The sequence below is a fragment of the Zosterops lateralis genome, assembly GCF_965231275.1.
Source record: "Zosterops lateralis genome assembly, chromosome: 2".
NCBI lineage: Eukaryota > Metazoa > Chordata > Aves > Passeriformes > Zosteropidae > Zosterops > Zosterops lateralis.
In genome coordinates, this window is record NC_139763.1 from 28951071 (window position 1) to 28978525 (window position 27455).

Genomic DNA, 27455 nt, shown 5'->3' on the forward strand with positions numbered 1-27455 from the left:
AAGTCATGCACTCTGAATGCTCCAGAAAGAGAAACGGATGGGGGGTGTGGAGGGTGGGTGCTGAAGGCAGGAATGGGGGACCACATTTAACACTATCACACAAAAAAGGAGACAGGAGAAACATTCCCCATTTAATCATCCACTACATTAACGACGTGCTGGCACTACCAGTAAGATAGTATTTGGAAGAATGAACCATTTAACACCAGGAGCTGTCAGACTTACAGGCAGCACATCTGAAAGCAGGCATTACAATGCAGATACGTGCACTCCCCAAGGACCTTTGGTGGCTGCAGACAGAACCTAAAGCCAGTGAGGTCCTTTCAGGGACCTCAATTAAGCAGCAGCTTGTTATCACCCTCATCTCTTTTGAGGAAGGTACTGCTAATACCAGTCAGCAGCATGTAGAAATAAAAGGTGAAGCGCAACAAACCCTTTCATTCAGAGCTGCTCAGGGAGTGGGTTAGGGCAGAGAGAAGCACAGAGCAGTTCTCAGTAGAGATACTTCAAAGGCAGCCCCAGGTTGGGAAACAGGCTAGAGAATTAGATACTGATAACCACCAACATTTCAGAAAGCAACTGGTGTTTTAAGAGCCTTTGGGTTTTGAAGCTCAACTACAACTGCTTAAAGGAAGTAAGATTTCCAGCCTTTTCTAGAAAACCCTGTACTAGCTGCTAAAAACTGAAATCACTGTATTGACCTATCCCTGAACTCCTGTGACTTTTTATATTCATCTCTGCCTGCAAGCCCTCCAGGGATGGATCTGGCTTCACACTGCAGCATATTTCTGGGGCTTACACTGCAATTATTATAATGGACATCTTTCTCTTCAGATTCGGGGAGAGTGTGGTGAAAATCCTTTCCATTCTCATGTGTTTTCAATCATTTTGTCCTCCTTCTTATACACACGCATCTCTTTCCAATTCAAAAATATATAATTTCCCTGCAGATAGCACAGCTGGATGGGTACACAGCTCATTACTTTCTAAGAAGCTTCTTTTCTTCCAAATTCTCTCCTTTTATTTGAACTCTAGCTTTATCCTTTCTTCTACCTGGGAAGGGGTTATTGGGCATGGTATCTGCTGCTGGATAGAAGGGCAGTATATATTCCAGTTATCTGCTGCCTATTAGATCCAGCCACCTCTGAATAAACTGGAAATCTCCCAAGGGAGCATTTTTGAAGGAAAGCCCATGCCCGATGCCATGCCGGAATTTCTCTCCTTACAAGACAGGCAGCTGCAGTCAGGCTCAATTCTCCTATTCCCACTGAAATGGCAGGATGAAACTTTAACAGAGAAAATAGTTTACACTTCAGCATTCCAGCCATGGATAAACACAGCTAGCATCTCTGTTGTCAAACATCCTGCCATCTCTTGCCACATTGATTTCACTCCATGCTGAGTCTAGTGGCAAAATCCCAGCACTAATGAAGTTAATGAGACTTTCACCAGTGGATTCAAGAGGGCTGAAATTTCACACTGACTCTTCAGTCATAAAATTCCCCCTGCTCACCTCTGGGCTCAACAACTGTGCCCGTTACACTCAGCATGGAGGATCTGGGGTTGATCCAATATCCTTTTAAGTTAATGGAAAGGCTCCCACTAACTTTAATGAGGACTGAGATAGATGAGTTAGTGGATGAGAGCATTTTATTTGAGAAAGGGAAGATAATGATTCACAGTCACTTACATTGTCTTTTTAACCCCTCATGTACTATTTCTGTGCTTCTCTAATCCCCTGTGTTGATGTCGCTTGTTGCCAATAATGATTTTGCAACAGTGAGGGACATTATAAGCATTCATATTTTTACTCTTCCTTCCTCCTACCACTTAATGTGAGCAATAACAATTGAGAAAATCTGACTATCAACAGAAGCATTCAGGAGAGAAAAATACAGATGCAAAAATGCACTAGAAAAAAATTGCCTACTTGTAACCATGCTTGAGAATATGCCACAGCCTCAGTTATGCTTGCAGCTCATAGCTCTGTATTAAGGTAATGTCTTTTGTTGGGAGCACACATCAGTAACCAAAGAGCTGTGACAACAGAGTTGCGCTTAAGAGAAAAATGTTACTTTTGTATCAGTGTCAACCAATAGACCTGATTTAATGCTCTTCTCTTTCTGTGTGAATATTAGTGGAGGCTCGTTACCCAGCCTGATCTTTCTCTGTCACCCCCCACTTCATGCTTGCTGCATGGAAAAACTCACACTTGTGTACCTCAGCTTTCTCTTGTTCTTCCCCATGATGTTTTTCTTCAAACACCATTTCACGGGGCACCTTTTTAAAAAGGGCCTATTCTTAATACTGCCCACTCATTTTAAATCCTAGTCCTAGAACTGTGAAGCAGTTTCTTTTATTTTGGATGAAGCAAGACAGGAGAAAACAGGTTGCACTGATAATCCAGGCAAACTAGGTCTGATTCAAATCTCAGAGACTGTTGGAGGATTGTGGATGTCAGTGATAGCAGCATGACACCAAAGTCCATGTGAACATCATACAAACCTTCACTGTGGTTCCCCTCAATCAGGGGCATGAAATTGGGCTTTTAATAGTATTTCACACCTTTGTTTTCACTGCTGTCTTTAAACCTTACCCTCAATAATATGGCATGCATGAAAACTGAGCAGAAAGTCTCAAGGACACATGCAGGGTGAAAATGACAGTCACAGTTACTTGAAGCACCAGCCAGTGCATTTTAATGCTGTGGCACTGAAGGGAAATGCATTTCAGCCCCAGAGTTCCCACCCCCAAGGCCCCATGTCTCCATTTTAAATTTTTTGGATCCCAAGATATTCTCAGACCAATGTATTCAAAATGGAAATGAATAATCACCAGCTTAACAACAGTCATTAATCCCCTGTAAGTATACTTCTGCATGAATCTATTAATTCTCATTTCCAAGTTTTCAGAATTAAAGTGTTTGATATAGTACATGCTACTTATTCCCTTTAATTAAACAACCTCCCACTGCTAAAGCGGGTGAAATCTTTCATCAGTCAAGAGCATACACAGCCCTCAGGAATAATTTCTGGGTTTGCTTGGCACACAATAAAATATGGACCATCAGCTGAAGTTACTTGGCGCACCTTAAATCCACTTGTGGCAGAAGCAGCAGGGGAATTAATTCCCTGCCTTCTTTACAACATGAACCTTAAGAGAGAATTGCACAGTTCAGATTTATATTGAATATCCCCTGTACCCTTCCTCACAGCCTGAAGTGTGGCTCTCACCAACAGAAAAAAGGAATGATAACATTGCTGAGCACCTGAATGACAGCCAATCACTGACCTATAGGAAACTGTTTTACAGCACCAAAGCAATTCCACATGAACTAATGTCCATTCATGTGATGAATCCATGTGATTTGCCACTTGGCAACTCTGGCAATAAATTCGAGTACCAGAGGGATATGCTGTCTAAGCAGTGCTGAAAAAGGAAGAAACTAGCTGTGTTTATACTTAGTGTATAAGTAACATACACTAAGCATGCATGTGGAAGGAGTTCTAACAAGCCAATGGCAGAAAATGCACAGTACCATTCAATTTTTCTAATCCCTTATTTAATTCTCTCTGGTTGGGGGGGAGGGGGGCATCTACAAAGCATGTATAAGTGTACAGAAGTAATCATATGATATTTGTGATTCATTATTCATTCTCATAAATAAAAAATGGAAACATATAACTCTGTCAAGAAGGTGGACCTTCACACACCTAAGACAAGCTGAAGTTTGTTGAGGCTTTTTAAATGGTGTTTCATAAGTAGGGCCCAAGGTTGTGCTTTCAGCTTCATTTGTGATTGAGAAATCTCACATACTGAGCACACAGATACAAGAGGAGGGCACAATAGTGGGGATGTAGCATGGGGATTGTAGGGGGTCACTTGACATGAGTGTCTCATATCTAAGCAGGCCTGTGACACACAGAGGAGTTTAGGACTAGAGGAAAGCAAAAAGGAGAGCTTGGCATGGAGCAAGCATACTCATCCAAAAGAGCACAGGCATCTAAGGAAGTAATGTTTTTGAGCCCAGAACTGAAAAATTGTGATTCCTTTGAGACTTTAAAGGTTTTAGGTCACTTTGAACAAGCTTCCTTTAAGTGTGTGCAATGCAAGTCATTCCTGAAAATCCCAGAGGCCTAACACCATCCCCTTGATGGAATCAGATTACAAGGAAAACTTGGGTCATTCAAGAAACATCAACTAATAACAAAATCATCTCTGGCAGTCCCAGTGGACTGCAGTGTAGGAGGCTGTGAATCACTGAAGACATGGGAAAATGGCAGGAAGAGAAAGAAAAAAAAAAGACCAGTTTGCAGCAATAAACAGGTGTAACCTCACTAAATCCTTCTGCAAGCAGTTGTCAGGATCTGGTCCCTGCCTGGAAACTCACTGCTTTTTTAAGTATCCAACCTCCAACCCTAAACACCTTATAATAATTACTACAACATGAAGCTTGCAAAGCTAGCCAGTTTCAACCAGTAGAGAAGAAAAGAACATCATTAAGCAGCAAGCTTAATGCTGCTTCTTACAGAGAAGCTGAAAGAGAACTCAGGAGGAACAAACTGCCAAACTTCAGTTACAGTTGTGTTGTATTGCTATGCCATCACAAAGATAAACATTGAAATCCATGAGATGAAGTAACTGAAAGCAATCATTCATAATCCAATTTTAAAGCTCTTTCATACACTGAAAAAGTTTTTCACTACAATGGTGCAACAAGTGACTATCTCAAAGGGAAGTCCTGAAACTGGGAATATATGTGACACTGTCTCCTCTGTAACTCCAGAAGACTGAAGGAAAATAATTCTTCTACAAAAATATAGGCTAGGCATGACCTGATAACATGCACATTGCAGCTCAGAAAGCTGATGCTTCTGGGCTGTATCTAAAGCAGTGTAAGCAGCAGGGCCAAGGAGGAGATTCTGCCCTCTACTCTGCTCCTGTGATACCCTACCTGGAATGCTGCATCCAGCTCTGAGGGCCCCAGCACAAGAAAGATGTGGACCTACTGGAGTTCAGACAAAGGTTGCAAACACAGTCAGAGGGCTGGAACATCTCCCCTAGGAAAACAGGCTGTGAGAATCTGGGATGTTCAGCCTGGAGAAGAGAAGGCTCTGGGGAGACACTATAGCTCCTTCCAGCACCTAAAGGCAGCTGACAGGAGAGTTGCAGAGGGACTTCTCACAAGGGCATGTGGTGACAGGACAAGGGGAAATGGTTTTAAACTGAAAGATGGTAGATTGAGATTAGATATTAGGAAGAAATTATTTACCTGTGAGGGTGATAGGGCACTGCAACAGGTTGCTCAGGGAAGTTGTGGATGCCTCATCCTTAGAAGTGTCTAAGATTAGGCTAGATGGAGTTTTGAGCAAACTGGTCTAAAGGAAGGTGTCCCTGCCCATGGCAGGGGGGTTGGAACTAGATGATCTTTAAGGCCCCTTACAACCAAAACTATTCTGTGATTCTATGAGACATCCAGATTTTTTTTTTAATATTGGCTTATTATAGATGAAGAAAACTTGAAAATCTCTATGGGATGGGAATGTAAGGTCCAAGTGCATAGGCACAGTAATATCATAGTGTTCCTTGAAGAGCTGGAACATTATTTGAAACGAGAAATAAACTGAGAAAGCAAATAACATTCTTCTCCAAGTTGAGGCTTTTAAGTCCCAAAGTATAATATTCTTTAAATTCTTACTATTAAGGTTTTATCCATTAAAAATATCTAACACTTAAAACACATTCCCCTAGGTAGGATCAAATAATGTTAGACAAGGGAGCTCTGAAATCGGAGGGCTGAATTTTAATAACCAGAAAATCTGAGGAAAGCCACAGTAATTCTTCAGTAGAAAACTTAGGAAGTCAGATTCAAATAAAGAACAGTGCAATAGTTCATACTGAAGTAAGCATGAAATTCCCTTTCATATGACATTCGTTTTGCAGATTTGGCACAATCTCTATTTTTTATACTTTTTCCAAGATTGGTAAAGTAAATACACCTTGTCTAAGATAGTTCAGAAAACACCAATATATAATTTAGTCAGCTGCTTTGGAATACAAGTTAACATTTCTGATCCCCTATATCTTCTAAAATTAGGCCTCTTAAAATCGTAAGTGCAAGTGCCTTAATACCTTCTGATATCAAACAGACGTCAGTAAGAAATGAATTATATTAGAGTTTGATCCAGAGCCAAGTCTAGTCATTTTGATCTTTCCATTAAATTTCAGCCTGCCTTGGTATAAGCCTTTAAAGAACATGTAAAGTAAATGTTGATACTCTTTGTGGTTACTGCATAATGTTGCAAGGTTCTTTGCAAGTAATTTCCTTTTTCTGCGTCTCAGTTCATGGTCATTGTCCATTAAAAACAAAAGCATTCTCAAACTATCAGGGTGCCAGACAATGTGCATGTGTGCTTCTCAGTATAGGCAGCATCTGAGGAGCAGTGATTTTCGTCTATGCTAACATAATGACACACAAATCTTGCTGAAAACACATTAACAAGCCTGTATATTCAAAACATGTGGTGAGTATAAAATGTAATAATTTACCAGATGATAGTACCAAGACTGGCCAGTTTCCTGAGTTCTAGGGCAAGAAATTCAGAAGGGTAGAAGCACTGTCAAGCTTCTCTATCAGCTGGAAAGGATAAGGATTACAGAAAGGGTGGATGACATTCAGAGAAAGAAATGTCTTCATTAACTTTTCCTATTTTTTTCAGTACCTATCATCTTAGATGAGCATAAAAATCTATAGCTCTCTAGATCACAATTTACCATGACTTAATTTCAAGAGTGTTCTTCCTAATGTCTGCTGACACAGATAAAACCTTCTGGGAAAACCTCTCTTTTTCAGGCCAGTAAAAGGTGGCTTTCATGACTGGAAAGAAGAGCAGCTGAAAGTCCAGGGGAGTATTAGTTCAGAGTCCTCTGTTAAGAGTTCATAACTCACTTGCACCCATCCTGACTGGGAGATGGGTCCCATTCAAAAGTACAAGGCCACAAAAAGACTGATGAGGAACCAGCAAAGAGACCAGGTCAGCCAGTATCACTAAGAAAGGTGAATTTTAGCTCAGATTCATTGCTTTTGCAACAATTATGTTCTCTTTCTTTAAAAACAGAAGCATTACAGTCAGTCAGTGTTTTTAAGGCTTTTGCATGCTCCTAATATATGTCTACTGGTAAGAATACTGTTGCAACTGTATAAATAGGAGGGCCAGCACAGACATTAAGACCTCTTTATTGAAAAGAGATGATTCAGAATTGAAACACACCATACTTTACCTCTCCTCATTAGGTTTTATGCATCACCAGCTCCCAATCCAACTCATATCCATGTTGAAGTGAAATTATGTAATATTGACAGATAGCCTCATACTGCTCTTCCACTGGGGATGGAGCAATCCTGTATTTTCTGTGTACTGATGGCAAGCAACACATTCTTCTTGTGGCAGTGGGCAATGAGGTTCCCTGGCATGGGTATGACTACATAAGTGCAAATGTTTTTCATATTCAGTGGGCAAAGCTGGTGTGAGAAGCAAGTTCAAGGTGCTTTTACTCCAAGTATCAGGGCTGCAAAACATATCATAGAAGCCAAAGGGGTATGTGTCCCCGAGCCATCGGTATGGTGGGGAAGGAGGAAGAGCAGAGGAGTTTTAATGCAATTATGCACCCTACTAAAATTGTTGAAGTATTGGTTCTCCCTTCCTAAGGTACTGAGCTCACCAAGGATTAAGGCAACCATGTGCAGTCTAGGACAACATAGATTACACTCTGGCTCAAAGGTAATCAAACCTTTCCCTGGTGACCAGTCTGCCACAGAAAGGCTTGAACTGACTCCAAGAGAATTGAGTTAGTTCTGAAACAAATCAAATCTGAAGCAGTCTTTTAAACGGAGGGAAAGTAAACATGCACGCACACACACACATCTATCTGGGACAAAGGGGATTTCTTAGATGTCTTCATTTCCTGCTGGAGAGGCTGACTGCTTATTCAAGCCCACTGCTATTTATATCCTGCCTCTGTGTCTTGAGAGAAAAAGCATGAACTTCTTTAGAATGAAACTGAAGTTCACTCAGGCCTGGGCCTGCTGAGCCCAGTCCCTCAGCAAATGCCTCGTGTGATCATCTTGAACTCCGCTCCTGCTCACTGGTCCAAACAAATGCATCACTATTTGTGTGGGTGAGCACACTCCCAATGGTGCTGTCACCAGTCCTTTTATGCTGCTTCATTTCCATGGCTCCTTGGTGTATGCTCTTTGTCTGCTCTCCATCATCATTGTACAGTACATAACAATTATTTTGGCTCCCGTTTTCAGTTTGAGCTCTTCCTTCCTTTGTACATGGGCTGGGGGCTCTTTTTTCTTTTTAATTAAAGGGCTTTGTTTATGATATCAGGTTTTGAATTAAGATTTTATAGCACACCCCATAATTTTAACAGTCCCAATAAACAGCACAAACTGTTTACGGCATTTACAGCTATAACACAGTGTTATAGTTATATTCCAGTGTCATAACTCCACTCTATCAGCCTAAGTATGGATTGATGCAATTCACATCTCAAAAACTGCTACTGCTGAACTGCAACTCTCTTGGAGGAATCCTTGCTATTCTCGCTGTTCAGTGCTGGAAAATACCAGCCAGTAGGTCAAGAAGAAACTTCAGGAAGGAAGAAAGGAGGGATGGGCCAACACTCCCAAATACCAACATAAGAATTTCACTGCCCCTGTTTTGATGAGCATGCTGTGTGGGATTTGTGGTAAATATGCAGAAATACTGGCTATGTATTTTCCCACTCTCCAGTTCAGAATTGCAGATGCTTAGGCTGTTTGAGCAGCTTCCACAGTGAGAACACATGCACTGAAGCTCCGAAGTCAAGCTGCTGATTCAAGTGAGCATTGCACCATCCAATAACCCCTCTGTTAGTAAAAACAGGTTTGCTCGGGTCATATAGTTGTTTGCTTGATGATCTGTTCCTTGATGCTCCCACAGCACAAATACAGTTCCATGCAGGGAAGTGGGCCTGCTCCCCTGCAATTTTGGGGTGTAAGGGAGAAGCGTGGAGCAAAGAAAACCATTCCTCTTAATTAGGCAGGCTCTAAATATTGAAGACTGAAGGGAGAAAAATGAAGGGAGAGTAGAAATACTTGAAGACAAGAAGAAGGAGATGAGAAACTGAAGAAGCTCTAGGGCGCAAGAGAAGACAGGTGAGAAAAGCAAAAAAGAAGAGTAGGAGACCAAGTACAAATGAGGCAGGGAGTGCAGATGAACAAAGCATAGAACAAGCAGGATTCCTGGAAGCTCAACCACCTTAAATGAAAATTATGCCTGACCACATGCAACTGCACTAGGAAAAACACAAGAAAAATTATTCATCTGAATCATCATAAAAGTAAAATCGTTGCAGTTAACAGTAAAATAATAAATATTCAAGCCAGGTGACTGTGTGGTGCCCTACCCTCAAAGACTCAGAACTTTAATATGCACAGCTTGATTTCATATATATTTCTGAAGGTGGCTTTTCTTGCTCTTCAGAAATTCTAAGACTATTGCTGAATTAACATCCTGCTAATCCTGAGGAAAGCAATCTTTTCCTTCCATAAGTAACCAAAGTAGTTCCTGACATTGCATTATATAATGAGCTCCTCCACTATTCCAGTTTTAGAAAGATTTGCAAACTTTTACAGAGCATTTGATTTAAACTGGAAGGGTAACCTGTTCCCTCTTTTTTTGTTTCTTTTCTAAAGAATGGCCAGAGTTCATTCTATTACAACAAAGTGCTTCCCAGAACTACCATGAAGTAGGAAAGCACCTTTGGCTCTTATTTCCCCAACACAGATTAATGCAGTTCATCATGAAGAGTATTATTTCCCCAGAAGCCAACACTGGATGGAAAGGCCATTGTTCTAAACGATCCACAAAGTTCCAGGAGAGCAGCCAAGGACCAGAAGACTTTCCAGGAACTAACAAGACTGCAAAGACAGATGCATATGTATTTCTTAGGAAAAAAAGAAAAGACAAATCTGATGTTAATTTAGGGAGACAAACCTCCAAGACCACTATTAAACAATAATGAGTTGTTGCCATGGAGGAGCCCATGACTGGTAATCTAATGGTCATTACATGGCAAAGGACTAAGTTGGGAATGACAACTTTTGAAACATGCTCAGACTTCTATTTTCTACAGAAAAAGTAATACTAAAGAACATCAAAAGGATGATGACATAGGTATGGTTATATACTGCACCAGAAATGCCAGCTAAAAGGAAGATATAATTTCTCTTAAACCATTCTGAACTTCATACCAGAATGATTACACAGAGACAAGCCAGAGAAGTGGCACGTCTGATCTCTGTTAGCACAAGAAAAAACCCTGAGACATATTAACACAAAACATCAAACACTGATGTCGTCAGCATTCACTGCTGAACTAGTAAGGGCAAAGGACAAACATAACTAGGTTTAATGAGTTCTCTGTGGCACTGACCCATTCCTGGTGGGTTCTTCAACACCTTGCTCTTCCCTTCACATTGCACTCCATGCTTAGCCCAAGCTAATTGCACTAGCCCTGACACTATGGAAACCCCTTCTAACATAATCACAGTTGCCCTGTCTGGTGGAGACAAGTTGTGGCAGCACAAAGTTAGGGCAATGCCAGTGCAAAACCAAGGAACATGAAGTGGCACCCCACTTTTCACTGGGACATAAATTCATCAGGAAAACTGTCATAAACATCAGTATGCTTAATTTTCCTGGGGCCTCAACATTCACATTCTCTCCCGCAGTGCTAATTTCTGCAAATTTACTTAACATTTAAACACACCATACACCAAGAAAGGGTTAAGTTTAACTTCTACAAATTAGCTATGCATATTCAGATGAAAATAAACATCCTAATTCTCCAAAGAGAAACCATCAAGACACTTGGTTAATGATGCCAGAGCCTGTTCTCTCTAACTGTCTGCTGGTGCCCTTATCTGCAATTCTTTAAGGCTGTATTATCATCATCATCATCTCTGGACTTAGTATTCCAAACATACCAGCTGCCCACAACTGAAGGGCTTCTTTGCATTACCAATTATAATTGCATTGAATGCACTACTGGTTCTGTGACATAAAAAAAGAATTTAAAAAAAAAAGTCATCAAGCTTATTTCAACTTGAGAGAGTTGAACCCAGGTGAAAAACTAAGTCAGTAACCCACAGAACCCACTAATTAATTACCATATAGATGTATGTATCCAATCTAATGGAGATCAAAATTAAAAGTAGTCCATTATTTGCCACCAGTTTCAATTACAGGTGGAGAATAATTCTACTTAACACATTCCCTGTGGCCTGGCCCACACTCAAGAGATGTTTTTTGGGAAGAAGCTTAGAAGCAAAATCTGGCTTAAAAACTGGAGCAAGACACCTCTTTTGAATTCTTTCCTCAAAAATCAAAACAAAAAGCCCCACCACGAACAAAGAAGACCTCAAAATCGGAGTTCTCCCCTTTAAAGATGACTATTTTCTATAGTAAGACATTGAGATCAACAACTTTATCCATCCATTCCTTCAATAAAATGGACTAAATCAGCATTAATTAATTAACCTTTACATTATTTTATGCACTCATGCCATATGATGTCAAGCTAAATTCCAAACTAAATCCATTTAAGAAAATAGGAAAGAACATTTCTTACCTGTTGCTCTTTCCTCACAACTGTGGACTCCCACTGCTGAAGACGATCTGTCAAGTTAAGAGTGTCTTCTTTTTTCTTTCTTTTTGTTTAACCTCCCACTCTTAAACCATTTACTATTACCACGTGGGAAAGAAAATGCAAAGAAAAACTTGTCTAATGTGTCAATGGCTACATGCCACTTCTATTAGTCAGCTTCTGTATCAATCTGGGTGGATAGTTCAAGTAACAACAGGGGAAACAGCCTATTTTCTAACAAGAAAAGATACACTAAGAATATCCCAGAAAAAAAATATTACATTTTAAAATAGAAAAAGGGCATAGGGTTCCAGCAGCATGCAAAAGACCAGAAAATACTACAGCTTTAAGTATACTAGATATAAGTTATTTTTCACATTAAATCAATTTAGGTCAAAAAACATTATGTGTTGATTTCTCCAACAAATTATAACTATATCCAACAACACAAAGGCCCACCTAAAAAAGAGAAAAAGACAGCAAGCTATTGCTTTTGCAAGACACTGGCACGAGAACACACATTAGGCATTGTTATCACATACTAAAGCCAGTGTACATTTGGGTTGCAATTGCAGTATACTTTCTAGAGGAGTATTGCACAACCGATTTACTTGTTAGTCAAAATAATGAATGAATGGCAGCATTTACTTGCACCCTTTCATTCACATGGTACAGGAGATCTGTAATGCACTTCAAGACTATGCATGCTGTACTCTTGCTGGATTGCACTTTTCCACTTAATAAAAAAGGCACTGAATTTTGAATGTACTGAAAAGAAAGGAATACAAAGGTTCACAGTTCCTAGAGCATTTTAAGGCATCAGTGTTACTTTAGGGATACAATTTTCACAGCTTATTATATGTTAACAAGTTTCCATTTAAAAATTAGTCACCCCATCCCACTGAAGTAAGAAAACAGAACCTGTCAGATTCAGATTGCTGAGACTGCCCAAGTTTCACTTACCCCTAAAGAACTGAATTCAACTATCTTAAGACCAAGAAGAAATGAAAACCCTTATAGTTATTTAGTAGCTTTTGCCAAGTAAATTGTCAGACCTAACTCAAAGGACCTGTAATCCTTTTCCTAGTTTTTTTATATATAATTTAGGCAAAAATCTGACTCATTTTTATATGAAAATTGTATGGTGGCATTCTGAAAGTACTTCAACTTTGTGTTATAACAAAAATTATTGTTCTAAATGTGGAATATCTCTCTTTCCCCATAGTGAAACCATTAAACTAGACACCAAACTTTACAGTACTGAAAAGCTACAATAAAGATTTGGAGGAACAGCTGTAAACTTTCAGGATTTAATATACATTTATGAGACATGAAGATCTGAACAGAGAACACTAAGCAGAACCATTCAATTGTGGGACTTCAGAGTTCATGGAGTCAATGACCTTAAATACGCAACTGCATGTCTTTATTGCCTCATCTCTCCTTGAAAGCAAATAAGCAAATCCTTTGCTTTTATAACACAGTAGGTCCATATGAGTTTACCTGGCGTGTTCACAGTGCACTCTTATATTAACCCTTTACTAATTTGTCCCCACCTAATATGTGATACCAAAAAGGAGTGATACTACCAACAGTCAAGATAATGTCAAGCGGGAGCTTGTCATCAAGCTCCCAGAGCTAAAATTAAAAACATGGATCTAAAAATTCTGCCACTGTGTGGAAAGTACAGCAACTGTTATAGATTCACAAGTAATTCACATTCCTCCATAGACACCAGCAAGGCAAGAAAATATTAACAGCTACACAGGAATAGTACTTAAAAGTAAAACTTATGCACCTGTATGAATCAGGTAGGATGGTAAAAGCCAGACTAAATACCAAAAACAAAAATCACAACTTCTACTCCATCAGAAATTATTTGAGCCTTTAATGAATATTGGAAGCAAAGAAATTCAGGTCACCATAACTCTGCTCATATTAAAAAAAAAAAATAAATCCCACCCCCATGCCAAGCTTTGACAAAGAGGCCGTAAGTAGTCAAAAAACAAAGGTGAGATTTTGTCAAATAATTGAATGAGGTGTATAAAATAGGAAAATAATAATAAAATCCATGTCTATTGCCCTTTATGAAGCACTTAGTACTGAAGATTATTAATGCTTAAGCCAAGTCCAACAAATGAGATCAAAAGGGCAGGAAAAGGTGGCAAAATTCATATGAACATAGCTTAATAATGATGGGAACAACTGAAGAGTTATTAATGAGCCTGTTGAACAGAAAGCATGCTGATAAAATACAGCATGGGAAAAAACAAGTTGAGACTTACTTGAAAAAAAAGAAAAGAAATTACTTGAACTAGTCATTTACAGGTCATAAACTAACTGCTTCCAAAACAAAGCACTTTACAATTCACACCTCAAGACACAGAAGCTGTTTACAGATGATGAGGTAACAAAAACAAGCAAGAAAAATTGATAAATCCATTAAAATATAAAGCATATAGTAAAACCTTCATTCAGATGTCTATTTGATTTAGTTTGAAGCTACAAGACTAGAAAGGAGTTAGGTACTAAGAGAGCTTGTAAAAATGGACTAGAAAAAAGTGAAAAAGATTGCAAGAGGCATATGAAGGCTCTTGAAACAGGAAACCTAGGGAATATTTCAGGAAAAAAATGAACAGAGGGCATGAAAGAGCAGAGTAATCAGTTTACCGAAAAGGTAAACCATTCCTATATATAATTTTTGCAAATACTACCAAGAGACAGTAAGACTGAAAAGCAATCCACTCAAACTGAAAATGCTCATACAACATATAGCTCACTTTCTTAATGTTATTGCCATACCTGGTACATGCTTAGATTCACCTAAAGAAAAAACTAGATATCAGAAGACAAATCCCTACATTCTCTGCAGAATTCACTCATTAGGTTTAAGAAGCCCATTGTGGAGTCCTTCTGTAGGCAAGTTGTAAACAACTAGTACTTCTCACCAACTTCCTAAGGAAAACTTTTATCTTCTTAGAAGACATTTGTGGGTAGGTGCTCTTCAGGATAATGCATGATCATTTTGGATTGCTCTGAATCACTGCTTTCTTTCATTAAGCTTTACCAAGCACAAGTGTCACTGCCCAATTTTTAGCTAATGCACATACAGAAAAATAAATTTTTTAAGTTCCAATACAAGCTGTCAATTCAGAAAGCTTTACAGAAATAAGATTTCAAGAGGGTGGAAAAATAGTACGTGCATAGAACTTCAAAAATGGTACTTGCCTCTTGGATCTGAGCGAGACTGCAGCTCATTTGCAAAGGTGCCAGTGCAGCCTCCTGGCACTGGCATGACTGACCCCAAAGCAAGTGAGACAGTGCTCGTATCTGCTTAACTTGCTCTAGAGTTATACACAGAGGTAGTTGCACTTCTACTGGTTGAAACACAGAATAGGTAAGAAATGTGTTTTAATAGGTCCATCTTGCAGTTTTCATTAAAGCTATGAATTGAATTAATCATCACAGAAACAAAAAACACAGAGCTCATTAGACACTGCCTCATATCAAAACTGTCCTCTGCAGTCGCAGATGATTTCTTTTTAGGCCACACAAATTCCAAGACAAACAAATTCATTATTCACTATCTCACTTTGCTAAAGTAACACCAGGACTACCACCCAAGGATAAATCCAGTACTCCATCATGACGTAATACCTTTTTTATTACAATATCCAAAAAACCGAGTATGCAAGATTTTGAGATCTCATGATCCCTTCTTCAATCTCAGGAATGTGCCATCTAAAGACTGTATATTTAAACCATAAAGGAGTTTAAATGTAAAGAAAAGAGAAAAATGCATTTTCTTCATAAACATTCTGTGTCTCTTCCTACCAACCACGCCATCCTCTGTAAAACCTGAAGATTTCTTTCTGTAAAGCAAATATATATATAGTGTTGGTAGCCCGCCCCACCCTGTCCCAAGATCAGTTTTTATTAATCTTCTGTATTAGTGTCAACAATCAGCTACAGATACATATTACTTTGAGAATTAAATACATAATCGTTTAATTCAAACAAGCAGAAGGGCAAGAGGAAAAAGCATTACGTGGATGGCACATTTGGTTGTAGATTACCAAAACATTCAGTCTTTACAATTCAATTATTCTTTCTCTAGTAATCAACTTTCAAATAAAATTTCTCTTTGTTGCAATTACAGACCAAAATACACTAGTTTTCTTTTACTACAATCTTACCATAGTAGTTTAAGAAGTACTATTACAAAATGCTTTTAATTAGTGTACTCTTTACAAAGAGTCAGAAAGGCAATGTAATAGCAGAGTACAGTGTAAAGAGTGCTTCTAGGAACTAGGAGGTTTTGTATTATCCTACTCGGTAAGCGATATAGCTACAGAACTCACAGCCACAACCGTTATGTCTACTCTCTCACTTAAGCAGCTGCAGCTTCAGTGCATTCAAACTGTGCCCGATGTCTCTGATGGAGAGTTCTGCCTGCATGAGCAGTCTGAACAGATTAACACTGGTTTGAATTGAAAACACCCCTCCTTGATCTGAGCTAACTATGTAAACGTACACAGGAGAGGGGCGTTTTGAACTCTGCCGGGAAGGTGAGTGCTTGCCATGGCCACCCAAGGCAAACTCTCAACCTTAAGAGAGGTGGTCAGAGGTTAACAAAACTGGAACCAAAAAGAGGCAAATTAAAAAAAAAAAAAAAAAAAGGACAAACAGCAACTGACAGAGCAAACACTTTAGAAAGAGCCTATTCCTTAAGCCTGCTTCAGATATTGCTCTGTTCTATAAAAGTGAATTTAGGACCTAAGGCTTGTAAGTTATAAGAGGCCCAGGTGGCCAAGTCCATCTTCAACGTCACTGAAGTGCTTTCACAAGATATAGCTTTTCCCCGTGTTCACTGGTGAAGATGGGAGCCTTTTTGTAGTGTTCCACCAACTCATCCATAGTATTAAATCGTCGCTGCCCAATACAATAGACATTGTCCACGAGCTGCACCTTGAAATGTTTGTTCTTCCCCGACGCCTTTAGAGATACTGAGAAGTCACTGGGCTGTTGAGAAGAATTCAAAAAGAAAAGAAAAATTACATAAAAGTGAACGAAATTATGGCATAATTTTGCAGTTTCAGGAACAAACTGGGTCATATAGTTGACAGTAATTTACATTAGTCTTTATTCCACAGCTTGATGCTTTAGCTACTTAAGAAACCCAAAAGTCTATTATTCAATAAATAATTGCCATTGTTATTAACGTGCACAGTTCAGTCAGTTAAGTGAAAGCTCCCCAGATGCGCAGTCTGAAGTTGCCAATTACATGACTAAATTGCAAATATTATCTTAGTTACTCAATCTAGAAGCACAAGAATGTTAAGGAGAAGGGAAGTATTTTTATCATGCATGTCTTCCTCACCAGAGTGCCCTGGAGGAAACAATTACTGCAATATTGCTTGGGCGAGATGAAGAAAATTCCCCATTTTTCTTTTTTTAAAGCCGTGACCACTAGAGGGCCATTCTTGCTTTGCATTGCAAAAGACAAAACCACATGCACCTTTTAGCTTCATTACCATATGTATAGGGAATTATTTCTCCCATTGAGTACACTATTTGTAAAAAAGATTTATATATATACATAATAGATATAATTTTCTATAGAAGAAAAACACAGTACAAAGCTCACCATCACACTGTCCACAAAAGACAGAATTTATGCACTAATTAAGTTACTCAGCATGTAACAATTTCTAATAATACATCTCTTCATTCTGGCAATCAGTTGCTTTAACAAGGAGAGCACTGTCATCCAAACAGCCAGAATGAGACCATTCCACTTTCTTCATCACATACCACCATAAGAGGTTAGAAAGGACACGGTGTCCCTTGCTTCCAGCAGAACTCTGTCTCCAGCCGCCTATTGCTGCTGGTTGTCCACAGAGATGGTGTAGAAACCTGGACAATAAGGATTTAACGTGCTGCTATGCCTCAAATACCAACAACCATTCAAGCAGGCAAGTTAGAAAAGGATGTGGCTGAAAAGTGGGGAGGTAGGGCAGCACATTTCTAGGGCCAATTTTCCTGTTCTGGTCCATGGAGACCACAACACAAAACAGTGCAGGCATAGGAATGGGAGCAGGCAAGTCCAGTAGAGGGGGATCAAGACCACCAAAAGACCCTCAAAACTCCCCCATCTCCATAAAGGTCCAGAAGAGTACATATGCTGATTCATTTACATGAAGAGCAAGAAACCTAAATCCAGGAGGGGAAAACTTACCTACAACCAGGTAGTCCCACAAAGCTTTGGTGATGTACCCCCCAGGCCCTGGACACCCTGTTGGCTGGACTGATCCTGGATCCAGCACTGCAGATCTCCTTTCCTCTGCAATCTGATCTCCTTTTCACCTTCTCTTTTCTTTTATTATTCCTCTCACTATTACAGAGTAGGGGCAAAACATGAATTTCTATACCAACTGTATAGTTTGCTAATAAAACTTCATGAGCTTATTTTGGATCCTTGTGGTTTTTGCCATTCTTTGATGAATCTTGGGTGCTCCCTTCCACGTAGGAGTGGGATATGACAGATGGGAGTATGGGTTTGCCGTGTGAGAGATGTATGGAAGTAGGTGTCACCAGCCAGCAGGAAAATGAATAATAAAAAGCACACACTGGAGTTTGTAACAAGCACTTAAAGGAATTAAGTAATGCCTGGTGCTGCTGTGGAAATATGGCTGCAGTGCCTCAGCCCACTGAAGGCAAGGCTTCAAGCACAAACTGCTGAAGGCACATCCCAGGCTTTTCACACAACCTTACTGTGTCCCTTGGTCCTCTCCCACCACGTGCTGCTTTGGCTGGGCCAGCACTGCAAACCTGTGCGTGCTCAGGCGAAACAAAATCCACCTGGTTCACAGCACTGCCTTAGGAACAATTCTGAGTACAACTGTGGCACAGCAGAGGACCAAGTGGAGGGGTCAGGAGCCCTCACATGTTACTGCTGACATCAGACTTCAGCTCACAAAACCACACCCCGAGTCCTTTACACTGCTTTTATGAGGGGTCAAACACACCCTGAGTACATAAAAGCTGGAGGACAGCATTTTCTCAGACATGCTATCTTTATTCCTGCAATAAAATGGGTCTCTGCCTACACATCCTCACATCCTGTCTATCCCAAAATCTCATCTCTTGAATCTCCCCCTCACCTGTTTTAGCACTAATGCTTTCTCTGTCTTCCCTCTGACTCTATGCACCCTGCCCACAGCAAACAAAGCTCCTGCCATGCCTGTTGATCTGGCTCTGGTCCAACTCCTCAGACTCGAGGCTTGGCTTTGGGCAGCAGCTCTTCTCCTTTTGTACTGCTAAAGGCAGCAGCAAGCACCCCACACCCTTGGCCCAACCCTCTTCTACCTCAAGCCATTAGATTCCAGATCAACAGACATCACTTCTTTAAAAATTATTTTATGTAACACCCATAGGATAATTACTTGTTCCATCTACAATCCAGGGTCACTGGGCCCTGACCAGGTCAACACAGGCTCCATCAGGAAGGCTTCCTCTGGCATTGAGCAGCCACTGGCTCAAGAAACATGGAACACTCTCTGTGACTGCCAAGAGGGGACTGGGAAGGGTGGGAGAAAGTGATGGAAAGAAATGTGCATAAGTGCGTATCTTTGGGATTTCCAGTGCTCCACCCAAGATACATTTTGTGCTCTGTCATCCATCCCTAACTCCGAGTATGAAAAGTGCTATTTTAAACCTGCTATGTCTGATATTAAGCCCCTGCCTCAGCAGCATCACAAAGAATGCTGCACAGAACTCACACCGAGACCGGCTTATTTTCAGTGCCTACCCTACTGAATTAAAGCTAACTTGGCTCTACAAACATTTGCTGTGGTTAAAGCCCTGAATGCAGTGTGGACAAACCCTCCAGCAGCCATAGCCACACAGGCCCGGGACCTGGTTCCAGTGGAATCTCCACAGTTCCAAGCAGCAGCCATTAAACAATAACAAAGCACAGGCCCTGCACAAAGCTCTCCAGAAGCTTTGGGATCCTGGACACATGGAGGAGAAATTCAGAGCATGGGCTCTGGGCAGTGTGCTAATCACTGTGTCCTGAACACAGGCAGGTCTGTAGGGTCTCACCAAGGACAGACTGAGGCAGCAAGTATGGATTAGCTGGTTAGGATTCAAAAAACAGTATCAAATCTTGCTATGTTCTGCTGCTTCAGTGAGTGACATCTACATCAAATAAAAACCAGTAATCAAAAGGCTCTCAATTAAAACAGAAGAACTTACAAATGGGAAGCTCATAATCTGTACTAAACATCTTTTGTTTGTTTGTTTTAGGAACAGGAAACAATGCTATGGTAGAAGTTTAAAAATAAGTGAAATAACTACTTTGCTCTCAAAAAAAAATTAGTATTTTCTGACAAAGCACAGTTGTTTTTAGCATGTCAAAATTATGAGTTTTCAAAGCTCCTTGTATTTGTTAAGAATCATTATTTCTAGGCCATAAAGGATGTGCTAATGACATGCAGAGAGATGCTGAACCTCTGACCTACTGCCCTATGACCCAGGCACTGGCCAGACTTCATCTTTGTGAGGCAATCCACACAATGCATTAAATACTCTTTCTGCCAGTTTAATTATAACCTTAGTGAATAACCATTTCTTTTGAACTATTGTCTATTCTCCATAGCCCTGGAGCCTGCTAGTTAGATTGATACATAAGTAGAAGACGTTATCATATTTTCTTGCAGAATACGTTACAAAGTTTATTCTTTTCATTATCTGATATAATTTAAAAAAAATGTAAAAAGCGGAAAGGCTGATCTAACTCTTTTGAGAGTCACCATCCGGTGCAAAGAGATGGAAGAGCTCAAACAGCTGTTGCAAGAATCCTGAAACCCTTTATTGGTCTCAGAGTAGTAACTTCTATAGGACTCAAGAATGAACAGCAAAAGCAATTGGGCTTGTTTTTGTTTATATTTCAGTTCCTTCCTGCCCTAACAAATGCAAATTCATGAAGAATACTATTAAAAAAAATCTAAATAAACTATTGCTCTTAACGCTACCATTTCATGTTGGTTCAATGTCGTTTGAATTGGTTCCCTGCTGTCCTCCTTGGATTTGCTCCAAGTCTGTTTATTTTATTTACTGTTTGGGCTATTTTGTTCTAACTGCTGGCCAATTTTTCTCCCTTCTCTCTCTTAAATTAATTGCTACATTTGGATGTTTACACAGTAACTTTTCCAGGAATAAAAGACTCTTTTACACCAAATAAAGGCATATCAGAAGTAAACTTTAATCCCTTAAGTCTATAGAATAAAGTTGATGATTCTGCAACAGAGTTACAGAGTATAGCTTTGTGGCAGGGAAACTGAATATTTCTGCAGCACCGTAATTGGAATGACCTAAACCTGAAAAACCCAACTTGAAGTTAAATCAATTCCTAAACCAGAAAAGAAAAGGTTACCTCCAATGCACCAGTCCAGGTGTAGTAGTACTTTGAATTGTTTTCAATTCCTTTATTTTAACACCTGCTTATATCTAGAGATGACCATGAGCTAGCTGGTGCCTACAGCATGTGGAAAACAAAAGGTAGGAAGTTGTTTCCTTATTTCTTTAGTGAGGAATTGAACGATCTTGAAAAAAAAAAAACTTGAAAACTATCACAAAAACAAGCAATAAAGCAATATAAGGAAAAATAAGCGAAACGGGAAGAACAGAGTTCCCTCTTCACACTCTCAATTTGAGAATGAAATGATAATTTTATAATTTATAAATGGCAAGGTTGTGAAAAACAGCTCCCTCTGACAGTCTTTTACTAATCCTCTAACTTATTTCAAATTTTCCTTTTCAATCCAATTCCATTTGCCAGTGTCCTTTCTCCAAGAAAGGTTCTTCTCATGCATTCATTCTTCAAATTATTCCAGACTCAGAGCTCCCATCAGTGAGCCTGTCCTGGGGCTCCCCAACTCCTTCCACTTCCATACCCAAGTTTTCCTTCACTTCTCCTCTTACTCAGTCACCCACCCAAAAAACTTGAAGGCATAGCTCAAAAATCTATGGTCAGGCTGGAAAGAGTCATCTTGGAGAGTTAATTCCTTTTTCTACCCCTTCTGTTTCATGCGGATATAACCAAATACCATTCTCCTCCCTATGTAATGTTCATATTCCAAAATCAACATTACACAGGTCAGAAACATGAACTGGTTTCACTGATCTTCAACTGTAGCTCTAGTAAGATTTCTGTTCTTCCATTTAAAATAAGCCACTAGGATATTGCCTTATGTCTATTTTCAAAGAAAAACTTTCTCCTCATGTCTGCTGTACTTACCAATCACTACATGTCACATAACATGACCAATGTTCACTTTTTAGACAGTTGCCAGATTTCATTGTTTCTATCAACAGTTGCAGGATTAAAACCTCAGGAAAACATGGGACACTCTGAATGCTATGGAATTAGCACCTCAAAAAAACCATACAAACCCTCAACCTTTCCTTTATTGTCATTGCTAGACAAAGAACAGAGAAGCTAAATATGATCTCACAAAAAATTGACAAATCCAGTCACACCTACAAGCCTCAGTATCATTTTAATACACCTAAAATCATCAGTATCATCTTAAAACTATACCCTGCAACCCTGTTTAGGATGGGTTACTGTAATTTGAATGCTGTGACGCTACCAGCAGAAGGTAGCCATTACTTCCTAATGAATAAGTGCTCCTGAAATCATCCAAAATTTTGCCTAGCCCACTCATAGTCTGAGAAAAATAACACCTTCTCTGCTTCATGAGAAGACCTCATAGGACAACAAAGCACTGGTGTTTTCCTGATCAACAGTTTTGCACCCACCTGCAGAGGACTGCAAGTTCTGACAGAAACTCCCTTTGAAGTTTAAGGGTGTCTGCTCAGAAGCTGGAGGTGAGACACTACTACTTCCTGTTAGCTACAGTACTAGGGAACACACTTGCCTCCTGGTGTGAATCTGAACAAAACAACCCTCTCCCACCCAAATTTGCTTCTGTACCCAGTGAAATCAGAGATCTTCAAAGCACGATGATCACCCGTCCAACCAAGACCACCAGTATCAGCTAAGACTTGTTTGTCTTGGGTTAGGAACTACACAAAGAGACCAAAAATGTGTCTACTGAAAAGCCTGCAATCCAAGAAGTGGCTCTACAGAGACTGCATAGGTTAAATCTGCATTTTTTTTTCCCATTGTTTTGTTACTTAAATGAGACAAACTGCATGTTTCATTAACCTAGTAGACTGCAATAGAAAGAACAACTATTTAGCAGTATTTCTAACTAGGCACGTGCTCAGTTCTTTTAGATCTCCAAAACTAAGGTGACATTACCTAGGTATAACACACTTGGCGAAAATGTTATCAGTAGGGAACTGTGCCTGTTACATAAACTATGGGCTTAAATGGTTCAAACAAGTTTATGGTTCTAATAATAGTATTTCGTAATTAATGAAGATAATCAGGCTCCTATCTACCTTACAGAGTTCATCCCAGGTTATTCTCCTCTATGGTAGCATCCTGTAGATCTAAGTATTACTGAGAAGAATATTTTTGGCTAAAGTAATGTAGCTGTGAGACAAACATCTGGTAAGTTAAATCTAGAGAAATACTGTAAAATCTTGCAGCTACTAACACTTGAAATGCAAAAAGATGAGAGTCTCATCAAGTCAATACAGAATAATACAAACCTTCACTTATCCAAGGAGAGCTTTTTGTAGCTCAGTAACAAGAGCAAAACTGAAACTATGGAAAACTTTTATGCAGACCAATTTTTGTAACTATGGTGATGGAAGGCTACAGGAAACTCTAAAACAGGTCAAAAATCAGGCACAGGATTAGTAACATGACTCACAGTTTGATCTATGGGCCTTTCTAGAAAGGAATAACCCCTGCATCCGCAGCTTTAACAGGTGAGTTAACAACACAGTTAATGGGAAGTGCTGGTCTGGTGGTCAGATGAGCAAATCAGAGAGCTGACAACTTGGCTCTGCTCAGTCTGTTCTCTCTAATCAAGGCCATCTGCTCAGATTGTGAAGACACTCCTGGTGACTTTTAGCACAGCATGAATAACCTCTGTAGTCACATGTGTGAAATACAGCAACTGTCAGAAATTCATGAGTTATTGCTAAACTCTTTCTTTATTCCTTACATAACAAGTTTGAAATAGATTTTTATGATCTATTTCTCAGTGCTGTCAAGTATGTCCATTCACTTATTACATCACTTGTGGCACTCCAGGGAAAAAACCTAGCAATTCCTAGTGTTTTATAATTCACATACATAAACACACTATATGATGGAATGATACATAAAGATTAGGGCAGATAAAGTCTGAGATGCCGTAAATTATTTCTTTAAACCTAATAAGAACTAAAACTCTCATGCAGTACTAATAAAAGAGAGGCATTTACATGAATACCTGCAGTTTTCTCATTGCTAAAAATAGTCTCAAATACAGGGTTTGCAAGACCAAAGAGTACAAAAAGAAAAAAAAAAGGTAAGTTCCTCAATTCAGTGCTTTTCTTTTTCCTGCAGGTGTGCAAAAAACTTGCTGTGATATGAACTGAATAAATTTTTTGTTATCCCACTAAGTGTTAGATGCTAGAAATAGTTTGAAGATCACATTCTGAATTAATCTTTTCGTACTCCAAAGCAATGATTTCTCCAACAACAATGCGGGCAGAAGTTTGAAACTGCTTTGAATACAAGGATTTAGTGTTATGAGGTCACATTAAATTAAAAGGTTACTGTGTTCTTTCAAGGTAGTTCGATTACTCCAAAGACAGAGGCAGATTCTTAAGAGAAAAAAAACCAAGCCATAGCATAGTGGTCACTGTGACATGTCATGCACTGAGAAGTTGGTAAGCATTTTTGTATTTTAAGTAATGTATTAATTTTCAAACTCTCCTTCTGGCACTTTCCCAAGAGATGAAGGGAAATTGATGGCTACAGTCTCAGGATAAATCACAATGCAGCCTCTAGATCTGAAAGTGAGCTTCTACCTGCTGGACAGACACGCCAAGAATCCACCACATCCAGAATGCCCCTAATCAGACAGGAGGTTGACAGAAAAGGAATTTTGAGGAAAAAAAATGTACTACGCTAATTTAATGATTATAGTGGTTTTCTACATTTTAAAAGACTGTATGTCTCACACCAGTGTTTTCTTCTGTTGACTAAACAAACTTGATTCCTCTCAGCCTCTGTAAATCAGTCATGATTTCTAAATTCCTATTTTTCTTCCTAACTTCCACTAGCTTACTTTTATTTAATTCTCAATTTTTTTCCTGTTCCTTCGGTAGTTTATTTACATTTGCCTTTGTTTAGTGATTACAATTAAGCAGAAATAGGAATTCAATGACACACAGCTTCAAATAAAGGACAGTTTGATAGCCAGCATGTTTTTTGCAGAGCAAATTCATCAAGGAGAGGTGCCTGAAATTTAATCAGACAATACTGTCTTCAGATAAAAATATCTGGGACTGTTACAAAATTGCACTTTGTCAATTTTGTCAATGTTATGTATGATGTAAGATTAAAATCTGTCACCTTTTCAAAATCACAGTCAAAGGATAATTACATTTTAGTGCTTTAACTGCGAATTCTCTGGTCTCAGCATACATGAAAGTCCTTTCAGATGAATTTTAAATCTGAACTTTCAGAATTACTGAACCATGATCAAAATTATTCAGATCCCTCTGATGTCATCAAGGCTCAATTTACAAGGCATATGAGCTGCTGAATTGACCCTCTCTGTTATATATAACAATCTTAACAACTAGATACAATAATAACTTTACCTTATTACAATCTAAATGATCTAAGTAAATTGAAAATACATTTAAATGAGGTTTTAATTAGTAAAGAAAATATGTAATTATTCAATTAAAAGCAGAATAGAACTGACCAATGCAAAGACTATTTGAAAATAGCTTTAAGATCAATTCAATAACCAAATTTTCAACCAACTAGAATTATTTTATCTTGTAGTGCTAGGATTTGAGGATTGCATGAGAAACACATGAAAAACCAAATGGAAACTTGAAATATTTACTTGATTGTCCGCTAACTTAAACAGCCCACAGCTGTTAAATTTCAGTGTAAATGTCACTGCATTTCACTGACAGACCAATTCTCACAAGCAGGGAGGGTACTGGCTGGTAATGCTGAAGCCCTGCTCGCTTCTTTAAGGATGAAAAGACAGGGAATCTGTTAAGAGCCGTGCTTGCTAACCCATGCACGGGGGGTTACCAACCTGCAGGCCAAGCACCACTTACCGAAGATTCACTATCTCTAACAAGGAAATCTCCTTCCACTCCCCTTTCGTTCAGGGCACACTCTGCTTGGTGCCGGGTAACGTTCCCGTAATACCACTCTCTTCCAGCAAATCGTCCGGTAGAAGATGGTCCTGTGTAGCTTATCTGAGGTGGATGGGAAGTGTTCATGGAAGGACCGTCACTAATGATTACTACATAGTTTTTAGGAACAAGACCAATTTGACCTCTGGAATTTTTACATTTCCACCATTCTGGGTCATTTTCTGGCTTTTCAATGACTTCCATCGTTTCCCCTTTTTCAAAATTGAGTTCTTCTTCTGTGACCGAGCTGAATGGGTACAGTGTCTGAACGATGTGGAGTACTTTGGTGCCCTGGCCGTTACTCATGGAAGCGCCTTTCCTTAGGCTGAGAAAGCTGGGTGAATCTGCAGTTGCCTCCTCAACCTCCTCTACCACATAGTTCGAAGGGAACCAGCCGATCTGTCCATTGTAGCTACCTCTCCACCAGCCATCGCTGCATTTCTCCATGACAATCACTCGGGACCCTTTAACAAGGGACAGCTCATCCTCCCTCTCGGCAACGTAGGCAAACTTCACGTAGGCGGGAATGTTCAGATCATAAATCCGGTCGGCACTACTGCCGTTGGAAGGGTATTCTGCGTCTGTGCTGGGAGTGGGGGAGGCATCTCTCGCACTTGTCTTTCTCTTGGTTTTTCCCAAGCCTGTTAAAGACAGAAATGTAAAGTGGTTACTTGGAATGCTTGTCCCCAGACTGCGAAAGCTGGATGTGATGACATGCTGTACCCTCCCTCACTTCAACAACACTGCTAAATGGAGATCTCTTCTGTAACACTACACAGTCAGGAAATAGCAACACCCTTAAGAGATTCTCATTAACATCCAGCTGATGCACCGTTAGGTAAAGAGCAATTTGTGTTATAATGATTTCTATTCTCTTCTCTGAAGTAGCAGAGTTTAAACACACTTAAACACAGTGATTTCTTCACTAAAACAGCTAATCATTGAAACGTTTCTGAGCTTGCTGTTATGTATCTTTAAATTCCAGCCAAATGACCATGCCTCTTAATTTTAGAGATGACTTCAATTTGGCTCAAACAAAAAGTGAAAGAAAACCTAAAAAAATTAACAAGAACACTCAAGTTTCTCTGCAGATTTTATTGCTCTTTTTGCTTTGGCAGTACCCAGGCAGGAGGCACAGCTGCAATTCCTTCCAACTGCAACCCCCCACCTGAAATCCACAACTCTTCCACCTACATTTCATCACGTACTGTAACAGCAGAAACCTGATGATGAGGAAGACCATTTGCATATGTTTCCCTATAATCTGTGAATTCTGATGTCCTGCCATGGCTTTAATTATAGTGTTAAATACAACGTACAAAAGAAACAACAATAACATTGGACACATCACTTTTTTTTTTTTTTAAGTTAGAGAAACCATACTAATGTGTCTGTTTAAATACAGA

The 27455-nt window shown here is 39.4% G+C and overlaps 1 protein-coding gene across 1 annotated transcript in view; it reads right to left on the bottom strand.

Annotated features, from left to right (window-relative positions):
• Positions 1–12975: 12975 nt before the first annotated feature.
• NCK2 (NCK adaptor protein 2) overlaps positions 12976–27455 on the bottom strand; it is an 84680-nt gene continuing 70200 nt past the window's right edge. Inside the window, exons 4-5 of the mRNA XM_083884686.1 lie at positions 25969–26690; positions 12976–16716 (exon numbers count right to left, since the gene is read on the bottom strand). Coding sequence (XP_083740812.1) covers positions 16522–16716; positions 25969–26690 — 917 coding nt within the window. The 3' untranslated portion in view covers positions 12976–16521. The remainder of the gene's footprint in view (positions 16717–25968; positions 26691–27455) is intronic.